The 21,940-nt window shown below is 42.1% G+C and overlaps 1 protein-coding gene across 12 annotated transcripts in view; it reads right to left on the bottom strand.

Moving 5' to 3' along the window:
• Positions 1-327: 327 nt before the first annotated feature.
• Positions 328-21,940, bottom strand: part of LOC107312840 (H(+)/Cl(-) exchange transporter 5) — a 35,937-nt gene continuing 14,324 nt past the window's right edge. For 7 of the 12 annotated variants that reach the window (XM_085544652.1, XM_015860627.3, XM_015860626.3 and 4 more), the window contains 11 exons: positions 13,976-14,127; positions 11,887-11,986; positions 10,395-10,579; positions 9,715-9,837; positions 8,921-9,127; positions 7,626-7,706; positions 6,234-6,776; positions 5,363-5,549; positions 4,196-4,594; positions 2,567-2,783; positions 328-1,594 (listed from right to left, as the gene is read on the bottom strand). In XM_085544652.1, coding sequence (XP_085400778.1) covers positions 1,504-1,594; positions 2,567-2,783; positions 4,196-4,594; positions 5,363-5,549; positions 6,234-6,776; positions 7,626-7,706; positions 8,921-9,127; positions 9,715-9,837; positions 10,395-10,579; positions 11,887-11,986; positions 13,976-14,127 — 2,285 coding nt within the window. In that variant the 3' untranslated portion in view covers positions 328-1,503. Of the gene's footprint in view, positions 1,595-2,566; positions 2,784-4,195; positions 4,595-5,362; positions 5,550-6,233; positions 6,777-7,447; positions 7,707-8,920; positions 9,128-9,714; positions 9,838-10,394; positions 10,580-11,886; positions 11,987-13,975; positions 14,128-18,795; positions 19,141-21,940 lie in introns of those variants that run through there. The other 5 variants (XM_015860631.3, XM_085544656.1, XM_085544658.1 and 2 more) reach the window with 5 other exon arrangements.

The following is a 21,940-nucleotide window of genomic DNA, read 5'->3' as shown; positions in this document are numbered from 1 at the left end:
AGCACAACACCTGCATACATCTGTCCATCAGGAAGCACAGTCAGATTCCTCACAGTCCTTAACCCTTGGCCAGTACCAAACAGCTCAGCTCCTGCCAGATGTACTGACAGTGGTGAGCTCTATTTTCACTAAGAAGCCTCAGCTGCAGATAGTGAAATGAAGTCTGCTACAGACAGAATCCATTACAAACATAATAACCTCCAAAGGCATTTATATACCTTCAAAATTCCAGTAAACTGTCACCACCATTAACAGAAAATGAATTTGAACAAGGATTTGAGAAGCAGACTTGGAATAGAGCAACTCAAGAACAGGTTACGTTGCTGATAGTGGTCAGGAAAGGTTTTTATTGCATAGTTGTTGGTAAAATGAGACACCAAGCGGTGAAAATACATAAAGTGGCAGTGTTCTCCATCCTAGAGCCAGGATCCAAGCCTGAGTTTGGTGCGGGGCTGAGGAGAGGAGCAAGGAACAGAAAATGCATCCATGTAAACATCCCAGGCCCAGGAGTCTCCATTAAGACATCCTCAGCAACATAAGACACTGCTGTTTAAGGAAGAGGTCAATTGTGCAACATCTAATATGGTCAAAGTTTACTTGGAAGTGCAGTAAAGCCAAGGCTTTAGGATTCAGTCTTTGCAATTTTAATTACATGCTCAAGAGAAATCAAGAAGAAATCCTTAGGCATATATCAAAATAGAGATGATGACAAGAATACAACTACTAACTCGCCTGCCGCCTCCTCATCTGGATTCTCCTAGCAAGCCAGCATTGGAGAATAATTAAATACATTCACAGAAGATTAATCAAAATAAACTTCTTCCCAATCAGAAACCAAACCCAATTTCAAGAAGATTGGTCACCTGGAGATTCAGGTTTTTTTCCTTCTTTCAGTGAAATATCATCAGCAAACCAATATAGATTACTGAGGAGGTAAGCCCTCGTATGGGGTTAGTTACAGAGCCACCTCACCATTTAATAAGGGTGTTTTTCAGCACTTTTGGTTTGTTTGGGTGTTTTTGTTCTTTCTTTTATTTTACCAGGTTCTTATTTTCACTAAGTAACTAATTGGGAATACACTGCCCCTGAGTAACAACTGTATCGCTCTGCCACCACCTGAATACTGTGTGCAAAATTGTCCTCCTTCAAAGTTCCTGAAGGTACAAACCTTGTCTTCCCCTACCCACATTAGTAACAAGAGTTCAAATAAAATAATAAGAAGATATATAATTCTGTAGCATTTTGCTTTTACTCCTTCATGGAATCTTTCCAACGCAACTTCACAAAAGCAATGTAAATAGTCTTTTTTCTTCTAAAAAGAAGATTATTTTTCCACAGACTACGTAGTGCAACTGGTTATCATGTAGAAAAAAAAAAATCTTCAGCTCCATGGAAGGAAACGCTGAAAATAGTTCCAAGGTCTCAATAAAAATAGGAAAGAATATCCAGAATCTTCTATAAAGTATCTTTTGTGTTTAACACACAATACCTACTAGTCTGCCTTTAATTGAAGAGTATAGAATCTGGGTCCTGGTTAGCCAGCTGTGCAATGTGCTTTAGTACATCCTTCTTGGTAATGATCCCAAGCAGTTTCCTAAAAAAAATGAAAACATTTTTAATGCATCAGCACCCAAGGAATGTATTCTTGCTCTTGTATAACTTCTCCTATGGCAACTATAACGTGTTGCAGTAGCTGAAGCGCTTGCATGTATCACAATACTGAAACTTCATATAAAATATGGTATTTGTCAGCCCCAGCAGACACTCTGCCAAGACATACTAACGATTTCTATTAACACCTACCTGCCTTCTCCAAACAGATGGACCTGAACATCTAGGACTGCATTTTAAGAGCTGTTTCTCTCAGCAGCTCTGGTTTCCAAAGCATAGCTGTTCAGAACAGTCATGATAGGAACTAAGACAACCTCTGTAGGGAAGTGTTGCTTAACAGTACTATTTTCTGTCAGAAACTGAGAAGAACAACTGGTCCAACTGGAACACAGTGAGGGACAGGGAGAGAACTCCCCTTTAGTTTGGCTCTTCAAGGAGTAGATAGCTTGTTCCAATTCTTTGCCCTCATTCCTTCCCACTTCACCAAGCAATTGATACCACAGTGATTTCAAGAGGTGACATGATACATGTGACCAGATTTGTAAGAAAATGCTGAGAGCTTTTCATTAATTTTAGGTATATCAAACCCACCGCCATACAGAGCTGTGCCTGAGTATTTCAATAGCTGAAAGAATTCATGGTATAGTTTCAACTGACAGAGGTTCAAGGGTTCATAACTGTTATTTTCCAGATTACATTTGCCCTCTGGGATACTCAGCTCTACATACTAGAGGCCTCCACTCTCTTGAAGAAGAGGATCTGACTCAGATCAGGAAGTTTAATCATTGAATGGCTTGAGCTGGACGGGACCTTTAAAGATCATCTAGATCCAAACTCAGTGAACTCTTACACTCCTGCATGGAGTTTTCCTGCCACAGTTGAGCTGAACAGCTCAATGACCTTAACTAATCCAGCACGATACATTGGGACCTCAGGCCCAGGGCTACCTTCTTACCCATTGTGAGTAACGAGGCACTGACGCAATCCAAGCTTGCGAAATATATCCACAACGATTTCCATAGGTGTTTGGTCTGTGACTGTGAAAGGACTGAGGTCCAGGATGCTCCTGAGTTTCAGCATAGAGGGGGAGCTTGGAGGCAGTGGAGGTGAGTGGTCAGTGAAATAAATAATTGAAGTGCTAACAATTCCATCCTGCTTCTTTCGGGCATTTTCTGGAAGAAGAAATAATTGATTAAATATGATCCCTCCTTTCCTTTTTCTACATGGAAGGGCATACCTTTTTCACCACACTGAAATGGCCTTAGAGGTCCATTTATGTTTCTCAAGACATGTACCTAATGACCCAAGTAGTGACACGATTCCATCCTCTTTTCTAATCTCTAAGGACTTCAAAGTTTCACCAGAAGGATAAACTCAGCACACCAGTGCTTTGCTTAATGACGAGCCAGTGTATTTCAGCATTTTGCTCCAGCCAAAAGGATACGAACTTTTAGATACAGTGTATTTTCACCTCCAGAAATAATAACTGCTGCTTGTGTTTTCCGTTCAGAGAACATGCATGGTGGTAACTGTCATGTAAATGCAAGTTCTGGAGATCTTCAACTCACCAGTTTAAGAGCAGGTAAATAAAACAATTTGTCCTTTCACCAGTCACTGCTGTGGGTCCCAGCAGGGTAGCTAAAGAAGTATTTTTTAAGTACTAACCAGAGCCAAGAATAGAAAAAAAAACCACATCAGAATGGTGTTAAGAACCTGATACCACTCAGATATCCACACTGGTGCATTGCTGCCTAATCCTGCTACTTGGACAATCTGGATGTCTGCTGTACTGCTGTTTCTATTTGATATTTACATTCCAAGACTCAATGGGCAGGGAAAAATGTGGCATCCAAAACACCAGACTTGATATTTAAAGCAGGCTGTCCCATTTTCTATACATCCTGGGGAAAATATTATTAAAAGAGTCCCGGGAGATTCATAAGAATACGAACCCAAGAATTCATGGTCGTACCACAAAACAGCCCAACAAAAGAAAGGAAATGTCCATAATTATATGTTACTGTGCTTTTTCTGTATTTTATTCCACTTGGTCATAAGCATTTGGCCATATAAGCATCAGAAGAGCAATACTTGCATGCTCCAAAAGAACATACTGTATGTCCTAAAACTGAGATTGAAAACTTACCTTGAAAGAACACACAAGGCTGATTCATTGCTGTAGGCAACATATTATAAGAAGTATTCTATCTCTGCCATAGAATATAGACAGCTCAGGACCAAAACTTCTCACCATCCATACAACAGGCATCAAGCCTGTGTTACAACAGTGCATTAAACCACACACTGGAGAACACACCACAGAGCTCAAGTCAACTCGTGCTTCACAAGGTTTATGAATTCAGCACAGTCACACTAACTGCTCTGGTCAAGCTGTGCTGTGGCCTTCAAGCTCAATGGACGCAAACCCCACAGTGCTGAGGGATGGAGATGCCGGCTACTGTAAGTACAGCCACTATCACTACTGACTCAAAAATCTGAAGTAAATTAAGAGTAGGTGCTACTTGAAGGCCTAACTGCACTCTGCACCATTTATCCTTAGAGCATCTTACTTCCTTGCACATACCAATTGAAATGATGAGGTCTCTCCTGAGGACAAATCCAACAAGCCTTTGGGACTCCCGTGACACCACCACTGGATAGCCACTGTATGTGGTTTCATTGATTATGGTCTCAATGTCTTCTACTGTCATGCTGTCCTGAGTGATGACAGTCAGAGGAGGATCATTCCTCCGTGGCCTCATTACATCCATTGCAAGCGTCTTGTGTGAGAACTCTTCCTTGGCTTCCAAGAAAGGATAGCCATTGAGGCGTATATGGGCATCATAAATGCCCTCCCGCCCAATAGCATCTGCCACCCACTTGCTGGTCATGGCCGCTGCCATCAGAGGAACTATGTATTCCAGTCCACCAGTGAGCTCAAACATAATGACCACTAGTGACACAGTCATCCGGGTCACCCCACCTACAAAAAAAAAACAAAACAAAAGACATAAACATAGTTAGTGGAGATTTACAGCCAGGAGATCTGTCCTGACATTTACTAGAGCCATCCTTCCAGAGATGACATTAATTTCAATTCAGGCAACAGGACATACCCCAGTGTCACATGTCCTTTGATTGCACATCATCTGAATTACTGAGCTCTGTGAACAACACAGTTCATCTGTTCTAAACTTATTTCTTAAGGTTATATATTATATCAAAACACTTCCTAGTGCCAATTTGCTGTTACTTAACATGAAATTTAGCTAGCTGCAAAACAGTCTGGTCATGACATAAAATGGCCTTACAAATAACAACCATAAAGAGATTCATGAAATGATCTCTATGACAGGCTACACACAAAGGTCAAGAGGCATCCTGACATCCTCTCCCTGCTATCATTAATTTTCCTAACAGCAAGGCTTCCCTATATGGAAATCTCAAGTCTCTGGCCAGTCTTACTTGTTCTAGCTACACACACAGGAGATTCCTCATTGAAATTTATCATGTCCCATGATAGATTGATGCCAGTAAAAGAATGCAAACAGGATGAGAAACATATTAGATGTTATCCTATGACGTTCCCTGTTCTTGCGATTGAGCCAGTTTTTTGTTTGTTTTTGCTGTTTGTTTGTTTTTTCTTTAAACACAGACTACAAGAACATCATCAGCATTTCACTACTATGCAGTCACATAGGCAACCAAGACTCAAACTTGCACTAGGACTTAAGAGACATCTCTTGCTTACCTAGACATGCTGCAGCCCCAACCATTGCATACAGGCCGGGAGTGATACAGTCAGCTCCTTGACTGCACCAGCCACTGAAGATGATCCAGTCATGGTGGTAAAATGCCAACTGCTCCATTGCTACCCCTAGCAACCTGCCTGCTATAGCACCGACTGCCATGCTTGGGATGAAGAGACCCGAAGGGACCTATGAAAAAAACACATCAGCACCAAAAGAAGTGGTGAGAGAACGCCTCCTTGTGTCCTTGAACTGAACAAGCAACAGCACTGAGAGCTCCAAATGCTGTCCTTACTGAAACAACACGTTCCAAGACCTCTGTAACAGAATTTGAATGTACATCTTTCTGAGCAGGGGAAACAGCCATACATCAGCTTAGCATGAAATAGAATAAGCTAAAACGCCACCATAACACTCCCTTATACCTTTCCAACTACATGAGTACTTATTTATGGAATTCACGGATTTTCCCACTCTGCTGGCTTCATGTCACTTTGCAATTAGAAAAGGAAGTATATAGGAGAAGCATCAAAAAGGCTTAAGGAGAGACAATTTAGAAGTATTTGGTGTTTGGAACACAGGTTATGAATCCATGACCCAGCAGTTTGGTCTAGCAGTCACACACAGGATAAAAGGTTTCTGCTACTCCCAGTTATTAACAACAGAACAAATAATTGCAGTCTATCACCTGTCAAAAAGCAGTTTTGGGGGTTCTTTTTTCCCCCTTTTTAATGGGACTTGGGAGGGGAAAAAAAGGAAAAAAAAAAAAATTAAATTTACCAGGCAAGTTAAAAAAAAAAAAAAAAAAAAAATCTCTAAGGTGCAGAATTCCTGCACAGGATGCAAAGAACATCTTCCACAGGTAATTCTCACCTTCATGCCAAAGGTGAAGATTGTGATGAAGACTTTCATGATAAGGGCCAAAGCTAGCTGCCACATGGCGGTGTAAACTCCTGGGCCAGCAGCTCGGTCGGGCAAGTCATCCCCTTTGGTGCTGTTGAAATCATTCACGTACTCGCAGAGCTTGGAAGAGTCCAAAATCCCGCAGTCATTGAAGAGTTCAGAGATCAGCTCACTGGTGCTCATTCTGGTGTATTCATTTGGGAAGGCCAGGATGGCCGTGATGGCAGTCACTACAAACACCTCGAGCACGGGGTATTTACCAAGCTTGGTTGTCTTGCGCCGCCTGCACCAGGCAATGTTGCTGCGAATGAAGAAAGCTCCCCAAAGCCCACCAAAAATTCCCAAAAGGATGAATGGTACAAGCTCCAGAAGATGCCATGGCATGTGGAACTCCACGTAGAAGAGAACCAGGCGGCTGTTCCCAAAAGGATTGATGGAGCGCAGAGTAAATGCAGCTACCAGAGCAGCAAAGAAGGAGCGCCATAGTGTCTTCAGAGGAAAATAGTAACTGACCTAAAAAGGGAAAACAAAGCAGATTTAGTCACTTGACAGAACACTGATTGCTGCCCAGTAACAAAATCACTATTGCATGAACTACAAAGCAAGGACTGAGACTGGTGTTCACTGGGTACATACTTTCTCCTTCAGCTGAGCACCTCAGATTTGATTTTGAGCTCCCTTTGACACAGATCACAGCAACCAGGATGTACTTTGGTCTGCGCACATTTTCAGTGTAAGAAATGCTCTCTATGGTCCCTTAAGCAGAAACAACTTACTCAGATAAGATACTACAAATCAGCTATAAGCTGAATTTGGAGAAGTATTTGTCTTGCATGCTCACAAGGTCCAGAAACGCCAAGCATTTGTGTTTGCCATAGCAGCTACTACAGCTATTATTGCTCAGCTGAGCAAAACCATCCCATTCTTTCTCTGAGTTAAGCCCTGAAGACAGAAGTGATGATCCATTTCATGTCTGAATCAAAACTTCACTTGATGAGCAAGGTAAGTTTGTTGTGAGGCAGCCTGTGACAGAGCTGACAACAGACATACAGAAAACATGACAGAAGCTGTAGCTGTGAGCAGTGTTGGTGAGCATGGACAGGTCAGGGAAATCTAGCAGGTTTACTGCAAAGCTAGAGAAATACATAATCCAAAATAAGTTCTCCAGCACCCATAAGAATTACCTGGATCCCCAGTAAAGTTTAGGTTGCTTGGCAGACTTTTTAAATATACAAGTCAGTATTCAACAGGGTTTCCTTTCCACACCCAAGTAGTTATGAGTGGAGTGTATTTTCAAACCAGCGGGGTCAGTTCTTGCAATAAAACAGCTCATGAAGAGCTAATAGAAAATGCTGATGTTACCTCTTCCAGACTAAAGAGCACTCCTCCAATCGGTGCACCAAAAGCTACAGACACACCAGCAGCTGCAGCTGCTGATAAAACCTGCGAGAAAAAACTCAAGTCAGTCACACATTTTCAATTTCCCCATCAAAAAACTTCCCACTTTTTTGTTAGATGTCTTTACTTAAGAAAAAAAAAAGTACAAATATATCTGCAGTCACTACGGAAAAAGCTTGTCTGATCTGTTTTAAAGGCAAGAGGGAAAAATTGAGTGAACTGACTTCTGTAATTCCTAAGCAGCTAAAACAAAACCTGAAACAATTAACATTTAAGCAGTTCAACTCCTAAATTAGTAGAACCAAAATCAATTGCAATTACCATATTCTATTTGACCTGGTTTCACACTGTGCTTTCACCTCACATAAAGCTCTACTTAAAAAGAACTGTCTTTAGTAGTTTTATGTCCTCCTTGTATCTTTGAGTGAGTCAACAGTTCTTCCCAGATTAGTGTCGTCCACAGATTTTCTTAGTGCATCCTCATATTCTGCACCATGTAATTGATGAAAACACTGAAGAACCTTGGCCTGCTGAGCCCCACTAATGATGGCCTTCTCTAATTCCATGAACTAGGAGCCCTTCATCCTGACTCCCATCTGTTCACCCATCACATTATGCTTTTGTTGAGCTGTATGCTGTATATTTAGTCCAGAAGGACATCATTTAAAATAGTATGAAAAGTTTTGCTGAAACCTAAAAGTATGACATCAGCTGGCTTCCTTTGGTCAACCAGATGGGTAACCTTGCCCTAAAAGGAGAATAATTTTGTTAACCAGCGGCCAATGACTGCATTATCTTTTACTTTTTCACAGAACAATCTTCTCCATAATTCTGCCAGGCACCAAAGTGAGACTGACAGACTTTCATTTAGCAATGTCATCTGTGCTGCCCTTCTTGAAAACTGGGACAACATTTGCTATATCTAGTCAACTGACACTTCTCCACAATCTCACTAAAGTAATTGAGAGGTCTTGCAGTGAATATCAACCAGCACTTAGAGTACACTGGGATGAATCCCATCAGTCCCCATAGACTTATATGCATCCAGCTGCAGCAGCAAAATCTCACATAAGCTCAGGACTGGCTGGAATTTATCATTACTGCAGTCACAGTCCTCCATCTCAGCGCTCCAGTGGTCCCAAAGCCCATCATCAGCATTGAAGACAGGCAAAGAAGGCATTAAACATTTCTGCTTTGTCTACATCCCTACCCTACTACAACCTCAATGTTCTTGATAAAACATCACCGCATCACTTTACCTCTCTGCGTTTTGCTTCGTTCTTCCTGTATTTGGTGAAGAGATGGCACAGGATGTTTCCACAGCAGCAGGCAACGTGCACCAGGGGGCCCTCTTTTCCCAGGCTCAGGCCAGAGGACACCGCCAACACTAAGGTAATGGTTTTGATGATCAGCGTCCACTTGCCCAGGTAGCCTCTAATGATGAAACCACTTAAGATAGTTTTGATCTGGAAGTCAAGCACACAGAGCTCTACAGGCTTTCATTCAAGCCCTGGTCAGAGCTCCCAGTTTGCTAGGCAATGCCAGTCCTGCCTTAGCTTTCCATTATAGTCTTCAGAGTCCCTCCCTCCCCAGCTATCAAAGGTAACACACAGTCTGTAAGAATATCTCTACATGCAAAGACAGAAATAGCCTTTCAAGCCTTTCCTTCAGGGCTGCTTTTCCTAGCAAAAAAAACCAAAACTTGACACTGCTTTTCTGGTCTGTCTTCCACAAATAGTACACTTTTGTCTGTACCTCCTGCAGTAAATTTTGGCATTTACTTTCAGTAAATTTATTTTAGTTTTTGAAGAGATTAGATGAAGACTTAAGAACCAGACATGTTTCAGTAGCACAGCTTGAAAAAAAAAAAAAACAACACAACACCAAACATATATCAAGTCACCATATGTCTCTAGTTTATATAAGTATTATTCCACAGATTGCAAATGTGATCTTTCAATTACCCCACCTTAAAAACAAACAAAAATCCAACACATCAAAAACACATACCCCCAAAAAAATAAACCAACCCCACACCTTCATTCTCACTCACCTCTGGGATTCCTGAGCCACAGGCATAAGGAGCAAAGCCCTTCACAAGTAACACAGCAAGAAGGGAGAATAACAAAGCCCAGATAACATACATGAAGTAGTTCAGAATATATGCAAAAGCCCCCTGAAATGCAGACAAAGTTAACCAATTTCAATTAAACTTGCATCAAATCAGGGCACTGAAACAAGCACACAGAAATAGCAGGTAACCTCAAATACAGTTATCATCAGGTCAAAAGAACAGGAATTGCAGTAAGTCTGCAGTTCCAAGGACAAGTTGCATATGCTGAATTAGAGGACTGTGAGCCAACCATTCCAAAAGCCATTACCTGAAACTGCAAACAAGGTACACAAACACTGCCCCAGTCAAGCTGTCTGCTCTACTGGATAGATTTGCTAGATTTGAGTTTGTCTGACAGTCCTTTAAAATGGCTGTGGGAAAAACATCCTCCAAGCAGCAAGTTTCAAACAACTAAAGCAGAGCACTTGTGAATGCATCAAGGTTTTGATGCCCCACTGAGGACAACACATAACCTGCCTACTGAAAAACCCCAGAATTCAAAGTTAAGCCAGTGAAACACCTAATTTGCACTTCTAGCACATACAAACAGACTATACCAAGACAGTGCAGGTTGGGAAATGGAATATTCAGCAGCGGAAGTATTTCTAGGCACACATTACCTCTCCATGGCCAATAATAAGCTGCGACCAGCTCATCCATTCAGGACACTTGTCTCGGTCTGTAAAGGTTGTGTTGGACTTCCAGCAGCAGTGCTCGTGGTTAAACCAGAAGCCTGCTAAACACACTCCTTCTTTCAAATCTGTCATCCAGTGGGCGGAAATGTCTATCAGACCCGCTAAGGAACCTAGTTTAGAAAAAATGAAAATTTAATAGTAAGCATCTGATGCAGACTCAGGTATCTGAGAGTCTCGGTTTTGTTTTACTCTGCCCCTACTTTGACTTACCTACTAAAGCAGCACTGTTATTTTTGCCTATAATTATATTTTATTCTATTACTGTTATTTACAGAGCTGAAGGGAAGATTTGCTTAAGTCTGTATTGAAAAGAAGGTCACAAAACAAAGCACAGCCAACAATATTTCCAAGGTTAACCACAGCAAACTGCAGTAAAAAATCACTCTAAGTCACTAGATATTAATTATTCTCAATTACATGGAATTAAATATAGCATGAAAATTAGCTGGATACAGTGAGGGATCTGACTTATCATGTTTCTGGAGAACATAAAACATGTCACCGGTCTCCAGAACAAGAGCTGAGATCCACAAGTTATAGTAACAACACTAAGACTGGACAAGGAATAACTCTGAGCATTTCCAATCCCAATTAAAAAACAAAAAACAGTCAGTAAGGAAAGTAATTTTCATTGTATAATAGGAAGCTTCAAAATAATTTTCTGTTTTTCTATTAAGAATATCTCCTACAGCATCCCCCAAGGCAAAAAGCGCAATCATCTTAGTTCTCAGGTAAAGTGACACATCAGCACAGAGGCCAGGAATACAGACCTCTGATCTGTAGCAGTAAATCCTAGTATAGGCTCCAGAGGTAACATTTAGCATATCTTCCAGTTAATGAAAAACTCACTAGCAGCTTTTCTATGTAAACATTAACAGAAGATTTAATACCATCCCTCATGTTGAAAGTTTAGCTGCCTTCTACCAAGAAGATCTGCATCCAGCTGAGCTATTTCTTTTGCACTTGAGTCCAAAGTTTCCTTCTGAACTAATTTAAAAGGGCTCAGTCAACTGCTGAAAGAAACCTGACTTCCCAAGAAACACCTCTCACCTTTTATTCTCAAGAAGAATGAGGAGGAAAAAAAGCATCTTGCAAGCATTCCTTGGCATCAGCTTCTCCAGTGTTAATAAAGAGCATTCAAAGATTATTTACATCCTAACACTACTTCCCTCTGATCTAAGCAAATGAAGAATAGTGCCCAGGACAGTTTTCAATCAGAGTTTTGTTATCTTAGCATTTACACAAAAAGAACCTCAGAGCATTCAGAAGTAACTGTCCTTAAACTGCAAAGCAGTAGCAGAGCAACAAGCATCAGTGCAGTCCTTCAGCCCTTGTTTCTGGGACAAAACTTCCTGTTCTAATAATGTATCAGAGCTGATGCAAGGAATCGATGTTTAAAATTAAGGTTTGTTCTTACCTGCCAACAACCCAATGAACAACATCAACAACCAGCCAGAAAAGGCATCGCTCACGCTGTGTATCAGAGCCCATGTTGACTCTTTACTTCTGCTGGTAATCTAGAAGAAAAGGTTATCAAATAAGAAGAAACCAGTTGTTGAGACACCAATATATTTTGGTGTAGGCACTCTGAGATACACATGGTGACATTATTAGCGAAAGCATCCCTACCATTCAAAACAAAAGCTATCACAATATATTCTGTTTTGAGGTGAAAGAGGAAAAATGTCAGACAGTGGCTGCACTGGAAGCTGGTATAGGGCAATACGGCTCTGATCAGGACACAAACAAGAACAGATATAGGATATTTCCACTTATCCTGGTGTGAATACAAATATTCACGTAACACTTTCCTCCTAAATGTTTCCTGCACAAAAAGCAAATAAAATTCGTCTCTTAGCTTATAAAAACTATTACTTGGTAGCAATATAAAGCTGCTAGTAGCTTGATGCCACAAGCAAATCAGAATGCTTACAGGGCCCTCTGAACACTTTGCCCCCAGCAACTTATCTGTGCTGCCTTCCAGTACTGATACCACACCAATTGAGAAAGGCAGTTGTTGTCACCAACATTTCTGTGGTTTCCAGCTGCTCCCTCAATATCTGTAAGGAGTAGTAGCATTATCTATTAGCACGCTGAAAACCAATGGAGTTTGGAAATGGCTTATGAGGTCCAGAAGTAATGAGTGCTGATTGCTCTTGCAAGCAGGACTCAAGAGCTGTCCTCAGATCCCAGATGCCTCAGGACAGAGTTCCTCACAAGCTCTGGCTCTGTCTGCCTCCGATAAACAGTGATGGCTGCCTCCTGCCAGCCCTGTTAGTCTGACTGTGCCTGACAGCAGCACAAAGAGGCAAGCAACAGCTACTATGCGCCTGCTGCCCTGGCTCCTTTCATAATGCAAGCATTCCGGTACACCATCATTATTCCCAGATGAAAAGACACATTGAGGAAAACAACTAATGCTCACTAGAACGAGGAGGAATCTTTTCTTTCACAACGATTTTCCTTGCTTTTTTTCCTCTAAATTTTGTCTTTCAAATACTGCACTGTTCATCAGCATCACAGCTATTGAATGAAGGTGAGGGCTCAGGTAGTAGACAAAACTACTGCCCTGACAAAGGTTTTTATTTGACCAATGTACACATTTCTTTGGCCAGCGTAGTTTCTAGCTCTACCCTATTTCAATTTCTTGACATTTCCTTAACTACACGTCTTTCTGTAAATAGGAAATAGATTGTCCTGTTGCATACTCATGCATACATCGGTTTTGTATATGACTGTGTGCATGGGTGTATGTGTGAAAAGATTTTGGGGTCTGTACATAGAATGCATAGATAGGAAATTTAAGGGGGGGTGAGCAGCAAGTACTGAGCTTGGAGCCTCTTAGTTGGGTGTGTACTTGCAAAAGTGAAGGCATTACATTGTATTCCCACACACAGAGCAGCAAGGATTTAAATAATCATAAATTGCTTTGAAAGGCTCAATAAATAAAACATTACAGAATATTCTGGCAAGTAAACAGACAAGTTTAGTTCAGTCACCGCTCTCCAAGAACTCCACCAGCAAGGGCTTCTCATGAACCAGGAGCATGTTGGGGACACTGGTACTTTATTTAGAAAACATCCCTTGCTTTCTAAGCAGATTCCTTTAATTGCTGACAACAGTGAAGTCCTAAAAGCAGAATTTGTTCCAGCTTTTTCAACCATGCAGCACAAATTTCAGTAGGAAAAGCATCATTCGGAAGAGTAACCCATTTCTTTATCAATAAGCACTGTGTATAACAGGATCATGGGTGCTTACGTTGTTCCATATAATCCATGGAATAGTAATATAATTCTTCCAAATAACGCATATGTCTTCCATGAGCAGGACTATAGGTTTTGCTATGCTTCAGAATTGAGCAAATTTGATACGGTATAAGGAAACCCTCCATCCTAAATATTTATTTTGCAAATGGCTTCCTACTAACGTCATCAGAATTAAGATTAGTTCCATGCAAGTTAATTCTTCTGCCTTAAGTGCTAACGAGGAATAGTTAGAAATGTTACCTCTCTGTGCCTGTCCCGGTCTCTGGACTTCTCTCGCACCCAATCTATAGTGTTAAAATCTTCATAGGTCCCCACACCAGGAAGTGGTTCCTCCAGAAAATCCATCATTTTGCTTGTGCCGTTCATCCCTCCTCCATTATATGATGTAAAGCCTGGTGGGAACATAAGGGAGAAAAACTGAGCATTTCTTAGTTTTCCCTCTTCAGGAAAAGCTTTTTAAAAAAAAAATAATTCATCAAAATACTGACTTAGGTGAAACTATAGAAATTAGGGGAATTGATCAGTTTACCAGCTATTCCTTTAGCTAAATGCAACAATTAAGAATACCAGGGATAACTGCCCAGCATCTGTACATACTCCCCCAGCTCCAGCATGTCATATAGAGAAGGGCACTTACCTGAAGATATCTGTTCAGAAAGCAACAAAGTAAACTAGCATCTATATGCAACTTTTCCCTAAATCTAGGGTATATCATGGCTGTATTTTGTCACTTGAGGAAAGCGAGAGGAGAAACTGAGTATTTAAAACCTCCTGCATAACTGCAAGGATCCCTGGGTGATCCAGAGCAAGACTAAAGCAGGAACCAAACCAGGACTACAAATGGGAGCGAGGGGAAGCAAACGAATGTCTCCCAGACATCACTTGAGTAGTGCACATAAAGCAGAGAGAAAGCAATTAAAGCTTGAGGAGAGCCATGCCTTCCTTCCCCTGCTACCTAAAGAGTCTGCAGTCTCCCTTCAGGCCCAATAAGCCCCGTCAATGACAAATCACTTGACCTTCTGTCAACTCTGCTCCAGCCCATGAAAAATGACATTGAATATGGATGTTCCCAAAGTTCTGGTCACAAGACAGTCTCTTCACAGTTGGTGAAGTGGTGTGATGGTGAAGGATGGGAGAGGTGAACTGCCTGAGAGCACTGGGGTCAGGGAGTACAGAGAGAAGAAATCCTGCCCAGCATCCTGCCCTCCTCATTGCCCTGCCAAAGAAAAATGCCACTGAGCAGAAAAGCAGCAGAACAGAGCTGCCCTTAGAGCTTCCCTGCAGAAGCCCTAGATCCCAGTGGGTTTCACTGCCCTGGAAAATGCAATTAAAATTCTTCCTCGTGGAAAACATTCACACACCTATTCCTGCTTTCACTTGCTCCTAAAACAAAATATTAACATCCTCCTAAAGAAACTTTAGAAACACCATTAATGTCACACTTTGTGCTTGCTCCTTTAAAACCATGTTTCTTAAAGCCCTATTCAAGCAGTCTGAAGGTGATGAAATGCCTGGGCAAACGGGGAAGCTAAACTAAAGCCCTTCTAGCTTTACCTAAGGAAATCAAGGAGCCTTCTCAACAGATTAACCGATAAAGAACAAGTCCCTCTACACAATTCAGTCCAAGCTTCATTCTTTTGCTTGTGTAAGTACTGAGGCCTCTGCCCCAAGTTGATAACAACAAAATCCTTCAGTAATTTTACTCCATATGCGTTTCTTAAGCCACCAGATAACGAAAGGGTAAAAATTCCCCAGATTACTGCGAGATGAAAAGCGCTCTGTATGAAAAGTGCAGTGTATTTTCCACTGTACAAAACTGTCCTCAGAAGATACAAACAATGCTACTCAACACACTGAATACTAATTTTGACACTCCCTTAAGAAGCCTTTCATGCTACTTCCATTCACAAGGCCTCTCTATATGGCCCTAATAGTCGGAGACCTCCTAAGCTTTCCCGTAGGCTGCTGCAATGCTATTTGCTTCTCATTTTTAAAAATTAAAACCACAGTAAAAGAAAAATCACCATTTCAAAGTACAGAAAGGGCAGCTTAGAACTGCAAGCCGACAACTCCCTTCTTTGCAGTACTTCAGCTCTCCTGATCAGCAGCCTTCACTCATTGACAGTTGATTCAAACCAAGCTCAAGTGAAGAGTGCCTTTTCTTATAAGAAAATTGAAGGCAGAGCAGTAAATTCTTTACATTGAGCCCAGATGATGATGAACACATGTTCAGGAGATATCTGTTACCCACTAAGTTGCACAGGCATCTCTGGCATGCTTGGTCGCTACTCTTTTCCTTGATCTTTACAAACAGTAAGCAAGCAGGAACCCCCACTACCTTCTATTCACAACCTTTCCCAAAGCAAAGTCTCTCCCATGACATGGCAGAAGCTGAAAGGAACTAGGGCAGAATGCATTTGACCACCTCTCCTTTCACACCTGTGTCCCACCTCTGTTCTTTGTGCACAGGAAGACAGCAGAGCAGTGACACCCACCCACTGCCCTCCATTCCTGGAGGGACACAGAGCAGAGCTACATACCACGCACAAAGTAACTCCCCATCACCTCAGTTCTGAAAACTTTTAAAAATAGGTTTGTAGGTTTGTACAACACGCTGCTGTTCAGGAAATAAGAGAAGGGCGATGGCAGCCGGATAATATGCATGTTGAGCAATCTCAGTAAAGTGCTTGCCAGCCAGCTGCAAGCCAAAGGTAGTACAGATAAGCTATGAGAAGGCAGCAACACACTGAGGTCCTCAATAGCCCATTTCTCATCTGAGCTGAAAACCCCTGCCTTAATAACAAATCATTCACTTGGCAGCCCAGAGCACACCAAGTGCCACTTAAGCCCTCTGTGTTCTGCAGAGCAAGCAGTGGCTCACACAGTCCTAGTAAAGCAGTCAGGCATGTTCTCATCTATATGTTCCTTCTCTTCCAATACACTGCTACAAAAATGAGTTTTCAAGGGCATACACACACACAGACCTTGGGTAGAGAAGCTGTTTTTTCAGACCTTGGACAGGTGAGCAAATGTAGGTGTAGTTCTGTAAGGCACTAAAGGTTTACAGCTCAGAGGAAAACGATAATTAAAAAAAGGCAGTAGAGAGTACGTGTTAAAATTCCCATATGAAAGGATAATGCTTAGTATTTTATTCACTCTATTTAGGTTACAGACACCACCATACAGAAGACGTCAGCGGGTGGGGAGAACTTGAAATGACTGCTCTCTACCATGTCATCTAAAAGCAAGAGAGGTGAAAAGCAGACTATGATGCCTTGAGAGACTGCTATGCAAATCTGGGAAGCAGGCTTGGAAACAGAAAAAAAGCTTCAGGAAAAGATCAGTCACATAGAGTACTTGAAAAGTACCACAAAATAACCTACTTCAGAAAGAACAGAGGGAAAAAAAAAGCCTTTCTACTTCATTTGGGACAAATATATATATATTATATATACATATATACATACACACACACACACATATATATATATACACACAGATCATCTAGTCCAGTCATCAACCCATCACCACCACTCCCACCATGTCCCTAAACTTAAAGTGATGACTTTGGCTGTAGCAGAACTACAGTGAGAGTAGGGCAGGGTTTGGTCCAGCACATCAACTCAATGCTAACAGCCATCTGTGAGCATGTTAGTACTTCAAAGACCACTACACATCTATATGGGCCACTCTGTGGTATATTCTCCCCGTCCTCACCTCCGTTCAGCTCCCACTTAACGGACCACCTTTTACACTACAGTGGACTTTTAACGTTACCTCTATGACAAACACCTACTTATCTGGAAAAGCAAACTATTATGGTATTATGGAAGCAACTGATGCTACTTTGAGAAGCTTTTCCTACAAAACAATGCCACTGGTGTCAAACTCTGCTCATTCTTCTGAAATAAGCAGAACAGTCCTGTGTGCTTATGAAATGTGAAATGTGCAAACAGTCCTGGGAACATCCTCCCACCTCAGAGCTACCGCAGAACAACACACACAAGACCTCAAAGGCAAAAAGTCAGTACACAGCACTGGCCAGCAAGCAAAACGGTCTGCAGTAACCAAATCCTCAAGGTCTACCTGCTATTCCAGACCAGAAGACTCACAGGTATCAGCATATATAGTTCCATCGATACCACATTCAGCAACTGCACTGAGAATCTCTGTAAAGAGGGTTTCATACTACAGAATCAGAACCCCAAAGTATTTGATCAATACAAGGCAATTTCACAGCTCTGCAAGCGGGTAAGCAGCCCATCTGAGAAAGGATAATGAGAAAATGTCTTTATATTTCTTCCCAAGAATAATGCTGAACTATAAAATGGCTGACAACCATAAATATTTATCAAGATCATATTTCCTGCCTCAGCTTATTGCAAATGAAGAATCCTAGGAAATCCATATAGGAATAAAGGACGGAAATGTGCTCAGTAATGCCCCGTCAAAACAAAATGAAGATGATCCTGTAGGTCTACACAGTTCTGAATGCATCTCTAAACCAGCATTTAATATCCACAGACAGTAAGTTAAAATGCACACGTTATTTTTTTCAAATACTATTTTTAAAGCTTTTTTAAATTACATCTTCTCTTCCAAATGGGTTAATGCTCCATTTTTTATATATTCTTCCTTGCTTAAAAAAAATAAAAGAAGAAAAAGGCAGCGCTAGGTAAAGTTAAAGGCATCTGTCATTTGCGGTACAGGAACCCCTGAGGGTTTATGAATCTGCAGGCCAGCATGGCAAGACAGCAGCGCCAGCACCTGGGAGAGAGGACTCCCTGCCTTCACACTGCTTCCCCTGCTGCTGCAAATCTGGAAAGAGAGAGGATTTTACAAACAAAAGGAAGACGTGCAGTAAGCCATCACCGCACAGCACAAAGCCCACAGACCACCCTGGCTGCTCACTCCCCATAGCCGGCCCTTCATCCACGGAAGAGGAATGAGAGCAGCCCCAGAGCCACGACCAGCAGCCTGCTGCTTGCTGCCTGACCGCCCGCAACGTGCATCCACAGCCACGTCCCCCAGCTCAGGCTCCCTGTAAGCCGCCTCCTCACCCTCACTTAGGCGCTCCTTTTCCTGCAGAAGCTCCTTGGCGAACCCATCTCACAGCAGCGGGAGCCAAAGGAAAACGGGCGCTGCTCCTTCTATCCTTTGGATTCAGGTGAAGACCAACCCTGGGCGCGCTGGGTTCTCCTGCACTCTGAGCATGTCGTCAGCAGCGACAGTCACATGAGCCCTCCACCTCCTGCAAGGGGCAGGAGCAGAGCGGCACGGGGAAGCAAAGGCAAAGGGAGCCGGCTGCCTGTACTGAGCACAGCTCCTGAGCTGCAGCGCACAGCTCCTCGGGCAGCGATCAGCATGTTTTCCTGGCAGAAAGAGAGTATTCCCCAGCACTGAAACGAGCTGCAGACGCAGCACGCAGATGGCTGAAGCTGACTGCGCAAGGGCTTTAAGATGGAGAAGAACTTGGTTCTGATGCTACGTGCTCTCTGAAGCGCCAGGAGTTAAACAGGTTTAAAGCTGTATAGTGAGAGCTTCGGGATCTCCTTCACACATTTAGCAACGGAGATTCCTGACAACGGTGAGTCAGCCACAAACTGACTGCAAAAGCCCTTCTTTCCCCACTTAGGTGCTAGTGGCAATGCTTTTTGCTTACTGCAAACTCCCAGTAGGCAGGCAACGAATTTATCTACTGCCCTAAAGCAATATGCCAGTGTGCTTTCCACAACCCCTCCAGGGCCTCATTAGCACCCTTTATCTCGCCACTCTGTGCACATAAAAGCTCAAAGGGGCTACTGATTAAGTTCTTCCTGTTCCAGCTTCCCAGTGGTAGCTGTCATTTGTACTTGGTCTCAGAACTATGAAACATTACACCTTAGCAAAGGTTGACTGGTCCCGTCCTTGTGCTGGCTGGCAGCTCAGCAGGGCACTCTGCTGCTCTGGCAACCGCACCTATATAGTGTGGAGGTCAAGGATGGATGAGGCTGAAGAAAGTGCATCCTAGTGACAAAAGTGCTGCCAGCTGAGGCAACACCAGCAGCAACATGAGGACTTCCAGGTTTGAATGGCTGACAGTATCACCTACACCAGATGTACTCAGGTTTATGGCTTCCAACTGTTTCTTCTCTCAAACCTGTCTACTCGCTTTATCATCCTGTGGCACCTTAGTTAGCGTGATGTTTGCTGCTATTCTAATTCTCATTTCTTTAGAACTCAATAAATAAATAAATAAAAGCCTTCTTCAATCCTACCACAAAATAAAACCTTCAAAAGGATGGAAAGCCTTTTAAGTTTTTCTTCAAAAGAAGCGAGGAACGCAGCCTTGCTTTTGTCATACTGCATTTTGAAATATATCCAGGAGCCACTGTGATATTCAAACATTACACCTGGCTCCTGCACACCAAGGGGCTGCTTCCCCACTGCAATATGTAAGATGGCAAAAGAAACCCACTATCAACAAAGCAAGGCATGGGGTGGAAGGATATGAGAAGACAATTGTATACAATGTGAAGCTCCAAGTTGGTACATCTGACAAGAATTCGAGTGTCGTGTGTGTTTTGATACATAATAACTCCTAATTTAGCAGGACTAGTGAGGAGCTAATGCCTTTGACAAACCTCATCTAGCATTCACTTGCAGGCTGGCAGAAGAAACGCTATCACTTTAGCATCAACATGATGGGGAAAATCAGAGAAACATCCACGGATTTTATGGAAAATGCCAAGCTTGATTCTCAAACACAGGGTGTAAAAGCAAGGAAAGACTCATCTGTTGCCATGTATTGACAATATGTTGAAATCTAAATGAGAAAAAAAGAGTACAAATGTGCTACTCAGAGTGAGATTTCATTAACAGAACAGAACCAGGCATTAAAAGTAATGTCATTATTTTAAACCCTTTTGACAGAACCAAGCTTGAAGCGCTCAGAATATTTACATCTATATCAAGCTCTCCTCAAGCCCTTAGGAAGAACGTGCATTCATGCAACTACCTGTTCAAAAGAAAGTCTATCTTCAAGCATTCTGAGCACTCTCTTCTACATAAGAATCCTGTGTTCCAGGCCATATGCAAGGTCGATCACTTCCATCTGAGATCTGATTCAGGAGAACCTGACATATATATATGCCTGACATATATATACCATCCAGATATACGGGTCTATCATGAAGTTAGCAATTCTTCCTTATGTTATTTCACAGGATCTAAAAGCTCCAGTTAGAATCATTTTCCCTACTTGTGATGCTGTAACTACTTCGCAGGTGAGCTTCAAAGACACTGACAGCGTTGGGTAAGAAGGAAGAAGCAGGCAGCATTAAACAGCATCACTAAAAAAACCTCCAACCACACACCAGATAACAAACGCAACACACCAGAAACGCAAGCCCCAAATAGAAGCATGTAGAAGATGACCACAAGACCAACTTCAATTAGCACACATCCAGCTGCTGCAGAGCTTGTGCCACTGCTCCACCTGCACAACAGGCTGCACACCTGACACACTGCTGTCAGCAAACACGTTCTGAATTCAGCAGGGGAAATTCCATTGAGAGAACTGAAACCAATATTTAGGGAAAACTATTTCCCTTTTTAAATTTCCCCTTTTCCTCCAGTTTCAAAACCCACAAAGAGTTATGCTTCTTGCAAACAGAAAGAGGCCCTTTTGCTCAAACTGCTTCTCTCCATAACGAAGTCTGCTAAAGCAACAAGGAGCAGACCTCACCACTGCAAGGACCAAAGACAGCAGTGCTGTAACAGACATCCACTTCACTGATTGCTGACACCAAGGGTTTGTTTGATAGACAAAGCTGCAGCCTTCAAATGCACTGAGCAGAGATAGAAAGAGCTGATTTAAATAAGGAGGGAAACAACTGAGTAGTGTTTTGGGAAAGCAACAAAACATTTACATAAGCTACGTTATCTATCACTGCTTTGAAAGTAAGAATAAAACAACAATTTCCTTGCAAGAAGTTAGAGGAAGAATTTAGCTCATTCTCTCTAAATATTAAACATGAATTCCTTTAACTTCAGACAGCTGATATGCAAACACCAGTTTGAAAGAGCAGGTAAAAAACCAGGAACTAACAATTCCACTAACAACATGGATAAAGCAGTTATTTCCTATGTCTCTAATTCCGCATTATAACTAACATGTTCAGAAGAAACTCCAGCCACAAGTTACTTTTATGAGCTTTAGATGAG

Source organism: Coturnix japonica, chromosome 4 (assembly GCF_054131305.1).
Source record: "Coturnix japonica strain WE chromosome 4, WE-NBRP24, whole genome shotgun sequence".
Taxonomy (NCBI): domain Eukaryota; kingdom Metazoa; phylum Chordata; class Aves; order Galliformes; family Phasianidae; genus Coturnix; species Coturnix japonica.
Note: the sequence above shows the minus strand (reverse complement) of the source record. Positions and strands in the feature narration are given on the sequence as shown.